A 14,501-nucleotide genomic window follows, 5' to 3' on the forward strand; every position below is an offset into this window, starting at 1 on the left:
ACTGGGCCTGTCGAGGCCGGAGGAGCAGGAGCGAGAGGCACAGGGCTCCAGGCGGAGGGATGTGCCAGCAAAGGCCTTGGATGGGGGAAAAGGGGGCACGTGTGAGGAACGAGAGGGAGCTGGGGTGGCTGGGGGCAAAGGCTGGCTATGGCCTTCCACCTCGTGCCAAGAGCTCTGGGGAGCCACTAGATAGCCCAAGAGGGCAGTGACAGGAGGAGGCGTGTCTAGCTGCTGTGTGGACGAGAGTGGACAGGGTCAGGATCGGGGTGGGCGGGGCGACCGTGGAGGAGGAGGCTCAGTGTGTGGTGCCTGGACCAGGAGGTGGCAGTGAGAGGGAGAAGGCGGGCTGAGGAGGTCAGACGGGGGTGGGAGAACAGGGGGAGGCAAAGGTGGATGGCTGAGGAGGGGCCTAAGTGACGGAGGGGTAAGGCCATCGACCGAGGGCTGGAAGAGGGACAGGAGTGGGGCGGGGGCAAATCCGAGTTGAGTTGGGACACATCTGGTCTGAGGTTCGTGTCGGATTCACCAGTGGATGCACCTGTTGGGCAGACACGTCAGGAGCTCAGGGGGACTAGAGGCGGGAGAAGGGCTGAGGAGCCGGTGGCCCAGGGACAATCTGTGAGGCCAAGGGAATGGCCACGAGCTCAGAGGGTGGGCTGACAGCAGGGTCCTGGAAACTCTGAGAGAGAGCAGTTAGCAGGAGAGGAGGACAGAGGACAGCCAGGGAGCCAGGGTCACAGTCTCCGCGAGGACAGAACTCAGGCAGAGAGGCGCGCACAGCCACATCTTGCCAAGAGGTCAGCTAGGTGAGGACTAAAGAGTGACCCCTGGGGTTGACCACAGGGTGACAGGGTGCTCAGGACAAATCAGAGCAGTGAGTGGGAGGTGAGGCAGGAGGAGGAGTCTGTGTGGTACCCACTCGCGGCAGCTCTGGGAGTGTCAGGACAGCACAAAAGCAGCCACGCAGCCGCGAGGCAGCGAGAGGCAGAAGGTCACCCTTGATGAGCGGGAACCCAAGCTCCTGGCTCAGTGGTGAGAGATCCAAAGTCACTGCGCCCATGGACGGGTCTGGAACTGTGAAACCCATGAGGACCCAGCAAAGGCAAGCAGGAAACCACCCGTGGGGACAACTCAGAGCCCAGGCAGACGACGTCTCTGAAGACAACGCTCACAGAGGAGGTGAACCACCAGGAGGTGGGCCAGCAGACACGTCCGCCAAAAAAGCAGCTCCCGAGAACCGAGGAGAGTGGAGAGGTTGAAAAGAGATTTTAAGACAAATATGTTACACACATTCAAAGGAATAATGAGAGGATTAGGGAAAGAAGAGGGAAGGAGGAGAAAAGAACAGGCAACATGAAAAGGAACTTAGAAATTCCAGAAATGAAAAATATGATGATTTAAATTTTTAAAAACTCAATGGATGTATCAAATGGTAGCTGGCTGAAAAAAAGAAAGATTTACAAAATATGAAAGATTTGAAAAATAACAGAGAAAATGGGGAAGAACTGCTATTAAAAGAGAAAACAGAACATTTTTCAGAATTGAGTTACGAACCCTCAAATTAAAGGGTCTCACTGAGTCCTCACAGGATAAATGAGAACAAAACGCACATCGAGAGGCATCACAGTATACCTGCAGAACACCAAAGACAAGGAGACAATCCCAAAAGTTCCAGAGGAAAGCACAGATTGTTTACCAAAAACAACAAACGAGCCAAACCCCAGCAACCAGGCGGACAACACACATCTCATCAGCAACAAGACATGTCAAGAGACTACGAAATAATATCTTCAAAGAGTTCAAGGAAAGTAACTTTTATCCTAAAATTTGAGAGCCATTTTAGAAAATCAGAAACATTCAAGAATAAAGATGAAATGAAAACATTTTCGGATACAGAGAGTATTTTCTATAGGCCTTTACTGAAAGAACCACTAACGGAAGTAACTCAACAAGAAGGAAATCGAACGTAGAAGGAAACAGTGGGATTCAAGAAACAATGGAAAATTGATCTACAGATTCCACACAGTCTCTGTCAAAATACCAGCTGACTTCTTTGCAGAAACTGACGAGCTGAACCTAGAACGCTGAACAAAAATGCAAAGCACCCAGATGACCAAAACAGTCTCACAAAAGAAGAACAAAGTTGGAGGAACAAACAGTTTCGAAATCCACTACGAACTACGTAATGAAGACTGGGTGGCACTGGCCTTAGAAGAGACATACGGATCAACGGACCAGAACTGAGCATCCAGAAATAAACCCACACATCTGTGGTCAATGCTTTTCCTCAAGGGTGTCAAGGCGACTCAGTGGAGAAAGAATCATCACGTCAATAAGTGGTGGTGTAGGGGGGAACTGGATATCCACGTGCAAAAGAACTGAGCTGGGCCCTACCTCACACCACATACACAAATTAACTCAAAATGAGCCAAAGACCTAAATACAAAAGCTAAAACTATAAAACTTTTACAAGAAAATACAGAAATAAATCTTAATGACCTTGAATTTGGCAATGGTTCCTCAGATTAGACACCAAAACCACAAGCAACAAAAGAAAAAAATACATAAATTAGACATCAAAATTACAAAACTTTTGTGCTTCAAAGGACACGATCAAGAAGGTGAAAAGACGACTCGTAGAGTGGGAGAAAGTATCTGATAAGTGACAAGTATCCAGAACATGTAAAGGACTCTTTCAACTCAACAATGAAAACACAATCCAATTAATAGGAAGGGCTTAAAATAACCTGGAACTGAACTTCTGGTTTCAACTCCAACATGTAAAGAGCTTGGAAATCGTCACTCCCATCCTCAAAATGAGGAAAAAGCTGAACAAAATGAAAATCAACTACTTTTCTTAGAATCATCATAAAATTGGAGTTACAGGGCAAACAGCCACCCCAAAATCTGGGGAGACAATAAATACAGAAAATCACAGCTGAGATAACCTTACCTGAAGCAGAAGCCACTGGACGCAGTAACTGGGAGCAGTACTTAAACGGTAATTTTTGTCAAACTGTGGAAGCTGAGTGTGGCCTAGTCTAAGAGTTAAACGCTCATGGGGGCCCGGTCTCAGAGAAGACCCACACTTTCACAGGTTTTACCTCCAGGAACTCTACCAGCTTCTCCTGGTGAAGATCTGCTCCCTTTCAGGCAGGGGGAATGGAAAGTAACTATGTTTAGATGCACTCAGAGTGTTCTCCATAACGAACGTCTACCCACCAGGAGAACTTACCGTGCCAGACCCTCATCCGACAGGGGGCAGGGCAGGCAGCCAGCTCCAGCCCCGCCAGCTTCCCATCTCAGGTAAGGAGAGAAACAGCAAAGGCCAAGAGATGCTTCTAAAGTCAGCAGTGCAGCCTTGGGTCTCTAAACCCTGAGATTTACCATTAAATTACAGACACTTCCCCTCCCCAACCTTACCCCACTGAACTGCATAATAACAGTTGAGTATAACTGACAGAGCTGCAGGACAGACTCTAAGAAGGAGTTCTTAGGGAAGCCCAGAGAAAGCAGGAGGGGAAGGAAACTAGAAGGACGTGATGGGTCTGGCCCCTCAGCCACAGCAAACCAGCCAGTCCCCAGTCAGGCCATTGCAAAACTCACATGAAAGCACTACCTCCCACAGTTCCTATCACTCGATACATCACGTCCAGCTTTCAACAAAAGATCACAAGGCAGCCTAAAAGGCAAGAAAAGCCACAGTCTGAAGACACAGAACACACACGAGGACAGCACAGAACGTGGAGGTGTCCAACAGGAAATTCTCAAAATTATGATTCATATGTTAGGAGCGCTAACGGATGAAGTGGACAACATGCAAGAACAGACGGGTCGTGTAAGCAGAGAGGTGGAAACTAAGAATCAAAAGGAAATGCTAGAAATAAAAAAACAGTAACAGAAGAATGCCTTTGATGGACGTCAGTAGACTGGACACGGCTGAGGAAAGAATCAGTGAGCCTGAAATCACATCAACGAAAACTTCCCAACTTGAAATGCAAAGAAGAAAAATAATTTTTTTAGAAATGGGGAACAGAATAACCAAGAAACGTAGAACAATTACGAAGAGAGTAACATGTGCATGATGAGAATATCAGAAGGAAAAGAAGAGAAAGGAGCAGATGAAGTGTTTGAAGTAATAATGGCTGAGAATTTTCCAAAACTAATGACAGGCATGAAATCACAGATCCAGAAAGCTCAGACAACACCAAGCAGGATAAACACCAAAAAATCCATACCTAAGCATGTCATAGTGAAACGGCAGAAGATCTAAGACAAGGAGGATATCTTGAAAGAAGCCAGACAAGAAAGATCTACTTCTGGCAGGACAGTGTAAAGAGCTCTACTGACCACATCCCAGTGAAACTGGTGAAAATTATTTAAAAAACAATGATTCAAAGTCTCTGGAAATAGTCCCAAGAGCAAACAGCAAATGGAGAAACATCTATTCAAGAAAAATCTATGAAAACTTGGTAAGAAAGGCAAAAATATGTGCTATTTGGACAAGACCACCCCCTCCCCACCCCTTCCAGCTCAGCGAGGAGACTTCCTCCAGAGGCTGCAGCAAGGACACAGAAATGCTGCCCTGCCTCTGCCCCTGCCCTGGTCCTGCTCTGCCCTGGTCCTGCCCCTGCCCTGCCCCTGCCCTGCCCTGCCCTGCCCCTGCCCTGCCCTGCCCTGCCCTGGCCTTGCCCTGCCCCTGCCCTGCCCCTGTCCTGTCCCTGGCCCTGGCCCTGCCCTGTCCCTGCCCTGCCCTGCCCCTGCCCTGCCCCTGCCCTGCCCTGCCCCTGCCCTGCCCCTGCCCTGCCCCTGTCCTGTCCCTGCCCTGCCCTGCCTCTGCCCCTGCCCTGGTCCTGCTCTGCCCTGGTCCTGCTCTGCCCTGGTCCTGCCCCTGCCCTGCCCTGCCCTGGCCCTGCCATGCCCTGCCCCTGCCATGCCCTGCCCTGCCCTGCCCCTGCCCTGCCCCTGTCCTGTCCCTGGCCCTGCCCTGCCCCTGCCCTGCCTTGCCCTGCCCCTGCCCTGCCCTGCCCCTGCCCTGTCCCTGCCCTGCCCTGCCCCTGCCCTGCCCCTGTCCTGTCCCTGTCCCTGGCCCTGCCCTGCCCTGCCCCTGCCCTGCCCCTGTCCTGTCCCTGGCCCTGCCCCTGCCCTGCCCTGCCTTGCCTTGCCCTGCCCTGGCCCTGCCCTGCCCCTGCCCTGCCTTGCCCTGCCCCTGCCCTGCCCCTGTCCTGTCCCTGGCTCTGCCCCTGCCCTGCCCTGCCCTGCCCTGGCCCTGCCCTGCCCCTGCCCTGCCTTGCCCTGCCCCTGCCCTGCCCTGGCTCTTGGACCTCACACAGGATAGGGTGCTGTGAGGTCACCTAGGACATCTGCCAGGCTTGTGGGTGCAGATGCCAGTCTGCGCCTGTAGGGGCCAGGACCAGCCACGTAGGGAGGGTGGTCTTATGCTGGACATCAGCCCCTGCTCCTTGTCCATAAGATGGGGATGGCGGCCTCTCCTTCTGGAAGGTTCATGGGAAGGGCACTCCAGGTGGGGAAGACATGTGTGCCCCAAGGAAGAAAGGTCACAGCACAGTCCCCAGGTGCCCGGGAGCCTGCTTCTGGGGGCCATGCTCTCCCCGGAGAGCCCAGCTGCCCACCTGGGGAAGGTCCGGCTCCGCAGCTCCTTGATGAAGAGCTGGCTGCCGTTCTGCACCGGCTTCACGTCGGGCGTCTGCCCCGGGGTGTGCTTGTGCCAGGTCCGCTTCTTCTTCACTGCGGGAGACGGAGTAGGTGGGCGCCGCGGCCCCCCCGCCCGCAGACCCCCACCCCACAGCCCCCTTCCCCGCAGCACCTCCCCGCAGACCCCCACCCCACGGCCCCCTCCCTGCAGACCCCCACCCCACAGCCCCTCCCCGCAGACCCCCACCCCACAGCCCCCTCCCCACAGCCCCTCCCCGCAGACCCCCACCCCACAGCCCCCCTCCCCGCAGCTTGAACCTGCAGACCCCCACCCCACAGCCCCCTTCCCCACAGACCCCCACCCCACGGCCCCCTCCCTGCAGACCCCCACCCCACAGCCCCTCCCCGCAGACCCCCACCCCACAGCACCTCCCCACAGACCCCCACCCCACGGTCCCCTCCCCGCAGACCCCCACCCCACAGCACCTCCCCACAGACCCCCACCCCACAGCCCCCTTCCCCGCAGCACCTCCCCGCAGACCCCCACCCCACGGCCCCCTCCCTGCAGACCCCCACCCCACAGCCCCTCCCCGCAGACCACCACCCCACGGCCCCCTTCCCACAGCCCCTCCCCGCAGACCCCCACCCCACAGCCCCCCTCCCCGCAGCTTGTCCCTGCAGACCCCCACCCCACGGCCCCCTCCCCGCAGACCCCCACCCCACGGCCCCCTCCCCACAGCACCTCCCCACAGACCCCCACCCCACAGCCCCCTCCCCACAGCACCTCCCCACAGACCCCCACCCCACGGCCCCCTCCCCACAGCCCCTCCCCGCAGACCCCCACCCCACGGCCCCCTCCCTGCAGACCCCCACCCCACAGCCCCCTCCCCACAGCCCCTCCCCGCAGACCCCCACCCCACGGCCCCCTCCCTGCAGACCCCCACCCCACAGCCCCCTCCCCACAGCCCCTCCCCGCAGACCCCCACCCCACGGCCCCCTCCCTGCAGACCCCCACCCCACAGCCCCCTCCCCACAGCCCCTCCCCGCAGACCCCCACCCCACAGCCCCCCTCCCCGCAGCCCCTCCCCGCAGCCCTTTCCCACACCTCACACCTCCAGAGGGCAACCCAGGAGCCAACACACTGCAAGATTCAGCCCTCCTCAGAGGCAAAGTCTTCGGGGTCTCCGGGGGCTGCCCGCCTAGCCTCACGGGTCCCTCATGACCCATGTCACACCTTCAGGAGCCCCCACCCTCCGCAGCCTCGGGGCACGGGGACACCCAGCCCACACCTCCCACCCGCTGGCTCAGTCGATGGCACGGGAGGCTGGGGTCTCCCAAGTCCTGTCCCCACTCAGCACCCAGCTGCAGAGAACTCAGAGGCACCTCCTGACAAGGTCCCACCAAGGTGGGCCTTCAGGACACCTCCTCCCCTCGGACTTGTCCTCAAGGAGTGCAGAACCTGTGCCTTCCTGCTGGGACCTGGGCTGCCGCTGCCTCCACAGCCACAGCTCACAGGTAGGGGCTGGTGGCCACCTGCTCTGCCCTCTGCCCTCCCCCCAGGATGTGCCACCTCCCGCCCCTCTGCACAGCCACCCCTGCCCATCCCATCTTGCTCCCTCCCTCAGCTTGTCCTGTCTACATGCTGCTCCCAGGGCACCCACTAGGCACACCCACCTTGGCCCTTTTACACTCGAATGTGTGTACACACCCCTACTGGACTATGACATGTACACACACATGTATGTGCACACACACATGCCCCTACTGGACTGTGACACTCTTACACACATGCATGTGCACACACACGCCCCTTCTGGACTGCGAGCCCCCAGAGGGGAGGAAAGCGATGTCCTCGCAGCCCTTGACCCCATTCAAGAGGCAGCCACAGGTAACTCAGTGAGTGAGGATGGCCCAGCACAGAGACCTGTCCCCGGGGGGTTGCTGGGCAAGGTCTGAAACAGGCTGACGCAGGACAGAAAAGAGACAGGATGTGAGGGATCGCTGGGGCCTCAGAGCACTGGTCCTTCACGGACAAGGACTGGGAGGGGGCTGCAGGGGTGAGCCCTGGGTCTCCCGTCCTTCTGCGTCCTGGTGGTTGTGGGGACGAGGGGAACTGACCACAGCCCGGTAACCATGACTGCCCTTGAGCAGGGCCTGCCTAAAGCAGGAAGGGAAGGTGCTGGGTGGCGGGTGGCTGAGCTCGCCTCCATTCCAAACTGCCTTGCCTCCGTCTCCCTGACAAGCGACAAGTCCTGGAGACCATCTCCAGCAACGGCGCGATGTGTACATCATGCTTGGTCTCCACAACCAAGGTATGAGTGGACAGATGGAAACCTAGCAAGATCCTGCAGAGGAAGGGCTAAGCTGGGACTTCTGGTGGCAGCACCAGGTACAGATGGGAGGTCCCAAAGGCGCGGGGTCAACTGCGCAAACCATCTGTGTGACCTGGGGCAAGTTACTGGGCATCTCTGTGCCTCATCTTAATGGAGAGACGCTAGTCCTGGGCTCCTTGTGAGATGTAACAAGTTAATGGTGCTGGGCATGCCGCCTGCCCCGTGGAGCTGTGCGGCATCACTGCTCAAGCTGTGCACAAGGCTGCTCGGCCCGCGGCATTTGTTCACCGGCCTGAGTGCCTGTTTCGACACTCGGGCTCCTTCTCGTGTGCCCCGCTGTTCCCAGCACGGCCCAGCACAGAGCGGGCACGGGAACGTCTGTGAATGAATGGTCTCCCCAGTGCTGCAGTGGCTCCTTGGTCCAGAGCCCCCGGGAACAGGGATGGACTTCAAACGGGAAGGACCCAGCCCACACCCCTGCCCCTCAGTGCCTCTTGGAGCCAGGCGATGCTGGGCCACGGACAACTCCCGGCCTCTCCCGTTACCCCGTCTCAGACCCGTCCCTCCCAGCACTTCGCGAGCACCTGCCAAGCAGCTCAGCTCTGTGGGGGAATCAGCAAAGTGACAGAGGGCCTGGGCGTCCTCTCTGCTTCCTAAAGAGCCTGGCACCCGGGATGGGACAGGGGCACAGGCACCCACGACCACGGCAGGGCCCTGGGGGGACACCCCCATGAAGACGCCCAGATCACTTTGAAACAGGCCTGAACATCATCGTCCTTCCTGCTGGGCCTATAGCCACATCAGGAGTGACCCGGACATCCTGCGTGCCCGGTGCTTAGAGTTTACAAGGGCTCCCACCCAGTGAGGGCCCAAGGAAATGAAGGCAGCTGTGTGTGTCCACAGGGGGCAGTGGCCATCCACACGAAGCGGGGGGCCTCCCTACCTGCCCCTCATAGGTGAGCCTGGCTCTCAAGGGGTCCCCACCTATAGGGGGGGCAGTGCATTCAGGGATATGAGGAGGGGATGGGAAGGGAAGCCCAGGACACATGCTGGCAGCCGTGACTCGGCAGAGAGGAGACACCACGACCCAGTGGGGAGACAGACGAAGAGACAGGTGGTCCTAGTGCAGTGTGGGGGCCGGCAGGGAGGGGGCCGGAGGAGAAGGGAGGTGCTGCGGAGGGGACCCTACATGGGCCCCTCGAGGTTGGCAGGGTGGGGGCATCCCCTGTCCTCCCGGGCTGCTGTCCTCCCAGCGGGGCCCGGGGACGCCCGCGCTGGTGCCTGCATCCACCCCTCCCCCGAGGGGGGTGGTTCCAGGGCAGCCCCTCTTCCAGGGAAGAGAGATCTCTCCTTGAAGGTACGCGGAGGCAAAGGATGCAGACTGCCAGCGTGGAGCACCCTGTCCCAGGATAACACATGGGGAAACTGAGTCTCGGAATGGACAGGCGGCAATAGGGTCATGTGGCAATGCAGCGGGCAGCCGAGGAAGACGCAGCAGCTGCCCCTGACCACGGGGCGCCAGGCCTGGGAAGCACGTTCCCACTGGGGGCTGGCGGCAGTCCCGGACCACTGGGGACCAGGCAGCTCCAAGCACCTCATGAGAGGCCGGAACATGCCTGATGCTGTGACGGGAGCAGGCGTGCTGGGACAATGGCCAGAGACAGAGCCGCGAGGCAGGATCTGCGCTCCACAGGCTCCCCCTGCAGCTCCCTGCAGCCCTGGCTGGTCCCCTGCTTCCCTCCCCAGGGCCCAGGACCCTCCTGAGCCCAGAGGCTGAGTGTCCCCCTGCCTGTGGCACCCAACGTCCCCTCTGACAAGGCGCCCTGGAGACGGCTGCCCAGTGGGACACTGGGGCATGGGGGTGACAGGTGTCCCATGGATGGCCAGCCCCAGAGCCCGCCCACCCCGAGCACAGCTCCCCCAGCTCACAGGGCGGACAGCTTTCCAGCCTCGGGGAGGAGGAAGGGAGAAATGAGTAAGTGAAGTGACTTCTTGAGCTGTCACAGAGCTCGGGAAGGCAAGGCCGGGAGTAGGAGCTGCTCCAACGGCCATGCTGCCTGCTTCCCAGGAGACTTCGTGTCAATGCGGACTCTGCCATATTCTGGTCGGGACCCTGGGCCCTGCACCAAATCTGTGTGAATCAGGTAAACCTGCGGGCCCCTGCCACCACAAACCCTGCCCCAGGGCAGGGAGGGAGGCGGGCCTGGGGCCTCAGAGGCTTCCAGCGCAGCCCACAGGCTTGGGGGTCCCCTGTAGGCATGGAGACGTCAAGGGGCCTCTTGTCCCCAAGGGGCCTTGCTGTGGAAGGTGTAATGGGAGTCGATGCAGCAAAAACCAACTGGTGTGTTCCAGACGGGTTCCAGTCAGAGCACAGACTCATGTAAGGTGCCGAGTGATGGGCAGTCTGGGAGCACACATGGCAGAAGGTGCTGGAACCTGCGCCATTGTCCCTGATGGGCACATGGCCCTCAATAATCACAGGGGAAGTCTGACTCACAGAATTTATAAAGCACAAACGCATGTACACACGTGTACAAACACACACACACGCATGCACAGCCGGGGGAGGGTCTGGGTGAGGCAGGCCCATGTGTCCCCTGTGGCGGGTGAGCTGTCATTGTCGGGGACATGGAGACATAGGAGAAATCACACTGTGTGCGCACACCGATGCCCAGCCTGCCACCCTACACGGCCCAACTCCAGCTCCAATTCTATGCGAGAGCCCCCAAACCACGCAGAGGCAGCCCTGGCCCCAGGGCAGCACCTCCCCAGGACGCTTGGCTCTGTTGGGGAGACACAGGGTCTTCCAGCTCCAGCCCCGCTCTGTCCCAGGCCCAGCCCCCAGGTCCCACCCTGCTCATCTCTGGAGGCCCTGAGCTTCCCAGCGGCACATGAGGTTAACAGCTGGTCCACCCAAGACGACGGTCCTCCTCCTGCGTCTGCTGTGAAGCAGTGACCAGACGACCGATCTGTCATGCGGGTGACACGTTCTGAGCACCAGAGCTGCTGACTCTTGGGGCACGAGTCTAAGTCAGGAACCCCAGAACCCTCCTGCTGGCCTCACGCGTTTGGCAGAGTTTTACTGTGTGCCGACAATGTGCTGGGAGGCAGGTGACGAGAGCCCACACCAGTGCAGCCCCCAAGGTTGCCAATGAGGATGGGGCACAGGCCAAGCACAAAGAGGGCCAGAGAGGCCAAGAAAGAGAGGACAGACCCACCTGCCTCACCCCGCTTCCTGAGGGGCCGCCACGGCCCCAAGGCTCCCAAGGCGGCTTCAGCCCACAGAACAGGGGTGCTGGGTGGGGGGGCTTCCCCCTGGTGCCAGTGTCCTCTCTCTACTCCCACTGGATCCACAGGACTCACCCACAAGGGCTGCAGGGGTCTGGCCCCTGCCTTGAGACCAGACACCAGGAGGGAGGCTCCCTCTGAAGGGCAGTGATGGAGTCCTGGTGGCCTGGGGCCAGATGTGGTCCCCCTCACCGCCAGCCAGCCCAGGGCTCAGGACGGCAGGGCTGTGTCCAGCCACCCAGCCAGGGCCGCATCCAGCCTGCACCTTCTGTGAGTGCCACACCCCCCGACCCAGGCTGGAAACCAGAGGCCACATTACCTCCCCCACCCCACCCTCGACGCCATCTGTCCTGTCCCCAGAGTGGCCCCTCCAGAGGCCCCTGCAGACCAGAGCATCCCCCCACGGGGGCTCGGACTTGGAACTCACCTCCCAGTGTGACGTGGGCCCCCTGGAGCCACCCTGGATGAGCCTGTGCCCTGGGGAGTCTCCACAAGACCCGCCACAGCCCCAGGGGACCAGAGGAAAGGGGAGGGGCGTGCAGACAGCAGGCATTTGAGAAAGGGAGTCGTTGAGATTCCCTGCAGGGGGCTGGAGAAGGGAGGGAGAGCAAGCCCCCACGAGGTGCATTCCCCAACCCCGAGTGGTGGTGGTGAGCTCGGCAGGGCAGCCCCCTGGACAGTCCCTCCATCACGTCCCCATCTCAGACCAGCCTGGCCCCCCGGTACTGGAGTCTGCACCCCTGCCCACACCTTTGGAAATTGGTGGGGTCTCCGCACAGGGCCAAGAGTGGCCCCAGCCGCATCCACGTGCAGGAGCCAATCAGAAGGGGCCACAGTGGGCCTGGCAAGGCCGTAAGGGGCAGTAAGTGAGGCCATCGGTGACCCCCAGGGGGGAGGGTCCCCCAGCTGTGACCACTCAGGGTGCTTCACCCGAGCCAATGGGCAGGGGTCAGCTGGGCCTGAGGGGAGGCGGCGTGGCGCTGTACTTACAAGTGGACTTCCCGTGGGTTTTCTCACAGTTCGGGCAGTGGTATATGTCGATGTCTGGGGCCTCCTCCTCTTCCACTCCAACACAGCTGGAACGGAGGAAACACAGACAGGACCCACGTTCAGTGATTCCTCGAGCGCCTCCCCTGCAGAGCTCCTGCTCAGCCCTCGGGAGGGGCCGGGGCAGCCTGAGCACAGATGGGCATAGCTTGTGCGGGACAGTGGCCCACAGGGATGGATGGGGGCACAAGGAGGAGGGAGGGAGAGGCAAGGAAGGCCTCGCCATGCACGACCAGGAGAGGTGGAGGGACCAGGCCACCGGCAGGTGTGCCTCCACGAGAGCCAGGGAGGCTGAGGGGGCTCAGAGCCGGGCTACCCCCATCGCTTCACTCGGGGCAGCTCAGAGCCACGGGTGGGACCCCTCCGGGCCCCTGGGGATCTGCTGCAAGTCACCCTCCCTAGGGGGTGGCACCTCGGCACTGGGACAACTGGTAACCAAAGAATGACGCTGAACCCCTACCTCAACATGTACAAAATCAACTGAAAATGGATTAACCTAAATGTAAGAGCTAAAACTATAAACTCTTACAAGAAAACACGGTAAATTCCCACGACCCTGGATTTGGTCATAGATTCCTAGATATGACACCAAAACCACAGGCAACAAAAGAAAAAGTGAATTGGAAGTCATCAAAATGAAAAACTTCTGTGCGTTAAGGGACACCATCAAGAAAGTGAAAAGAAGCGCAGAGAATGGAAGAAAGTATCTGCAAATCCTCTCCCTGATGAGGGTCTGGTGTCCAGAATACCTAAGGAACCTTACAAGTCAAGCACAAAAAGACAAACAAATCAACTTAAAAAATGGGCAAAAAACTGGAATAGAAGATAAGATGCAAATGGCCAAGAAGCACTTGAAAAGATGCTCCACGTGCTTAGTCACCTGGATGCCAGTGAAACGCAAATCAAAACCGTGAGATACCACCTCACAGCCACGGGGACAGCCATGATTTTAAAAAGCTGGGGAAATATCAAGTGCTGGCGAGGACGCGGAGAAACCAGAACCCTCTTCCACGGCTGGTGGGAATGTAAAACGGTGCAGTTTCTATGGAAACGGTATGGCCTTTCCTCAAAAGATACACATAGAATTGCCATATGACCCAGCAATTCCACTCCTAGGTATTTACCCAGAAGAAGTGAGAAGAACTCAGACAAACCCTGTGCACAGCGTTCACCATTCACAGCACCGTTAGGCACAACAACTGAAAGACGGAAGCAACTAGAACATCCATCGCCTGATCTATGGAGGAGAAACTGTGGTGCGTCCACACAGCAGGTGGTGTTCAGCCTCACAGAGGCGCAAGCGCTGACACACGAATGAGCCTGCAAAACCTGTGCTGAGTGCACGAAGCCAGACATACAAGGCCACAGACAGTGCCGCGTCGCTTAACCACAGGGTCTGAGAAATGTCAGGCAATTCCGCCATTGTGCAAACATCACAGAGGGCACCTGCACAACCCTGGATGGTGGAGCCTCCTGCACGCCTAGGCCGCATGGTACTAATCTTATAGGACCGCTGTCGTCTATGCGGTCCGTTCTTGGCCAAACGTCGTCGTGCAGCGCGTGACTGTGCTGTACGATTATGCTTACGTGAAATGCCCACGAGAGGTAAACGCACAGACAGAAGACCGGGGTGCTGCCAGAGCGTGGGGGGAGGGGAGGAACCGTGACTGTTCAGTGGGCGCGGGGCCTCCTTTTGGGATGAAATGTTTTGGAACTGGATAGAGGCAATGGTTGCGCAACACTGTGAATGTTCTAAATGCCCCTGAAATGTTCACTTTAAAATGGTTAATTTTACATCACGTGAATTTTATCTCAATAAAAAAGAAAAGGAAAGGCCGGGGCCCCGCAAGGGTGACACATCCCGTCACCACCACAAACCCCAGTCCTGAGCCCGGCTGAGCGCTCGCTCTGTGTCGAGCAGTATCAAAAGCCCTAAATGCAAGATTTTACAACAATTGGGATGATCCTGACCAGCCGTAGTATATAATGAGGAAACAAGGCAGAGAGGTTTGCTGTTCGCTCAGACCCAAGGCTCTCCTCGCTGTTCAGAGGGGACAGTCCCTCCTTGCCCCAGGCAGTGGCCCAGGGTGAGCACCCAGCAGACAAGACCTTCTGCAGGTGGCAAGGCCCAGGGCCCTGGACACGACCTGCCCGCCGATCCTGCCGCAGCCCCGTGGT

At 58.4% G+C, this 14,501-nt stretch overlaps 1 protein-coding gene across 4 annotated transcripts in view; it reads right to left on the reverse strand.

Moving 5' to 3' along the window:
• The window catches only part of PHF2 (PHD finger protein 2), an 80,860-nt gene that overhangs the window by 28,884 nt on the left and 37,475 nt on the right, over positions 1 to 14,501 (reverse strand). For 2 of the 4 annotated variants that reach the window (XM_023627592.2, XM_023627591.2), the window contains exons 2-3: positions 12,267 to 12,352; positions 5,634 to 5,748 (exon numbers count right to left, since the gene is read on the reverse strand). In XM_023627592.2, the coding sequence (XP_023483360.1) occupies positions 5,634 to 5,748; positions 12,267 to 12,352 (201 nt within the window). The remainder of the gene's footprint in view (positions 1 to 5,633; positions 5,749 to 12,266; positions 12,353 to 14,501) is intronic. The other 2 variants (XM_070248915.1, XM_070248914.1) reach the window with 1 other exon arrangement.

The sequence above is a fragment of the Equus caballus genome, chromosome 23 (genome assembly GCF_041296265.1).
Source record: "Equus caballus isolate H_3958 breed thoroughbred chromosome 23, TB-T2T, whole genome shotgun sequence".
Taxonomy (NCBI): Eukaryota; Metazoa; Chordata; class Mammalia; order Perissodactyla; family Equidae; genus Equus; species Equus caballus.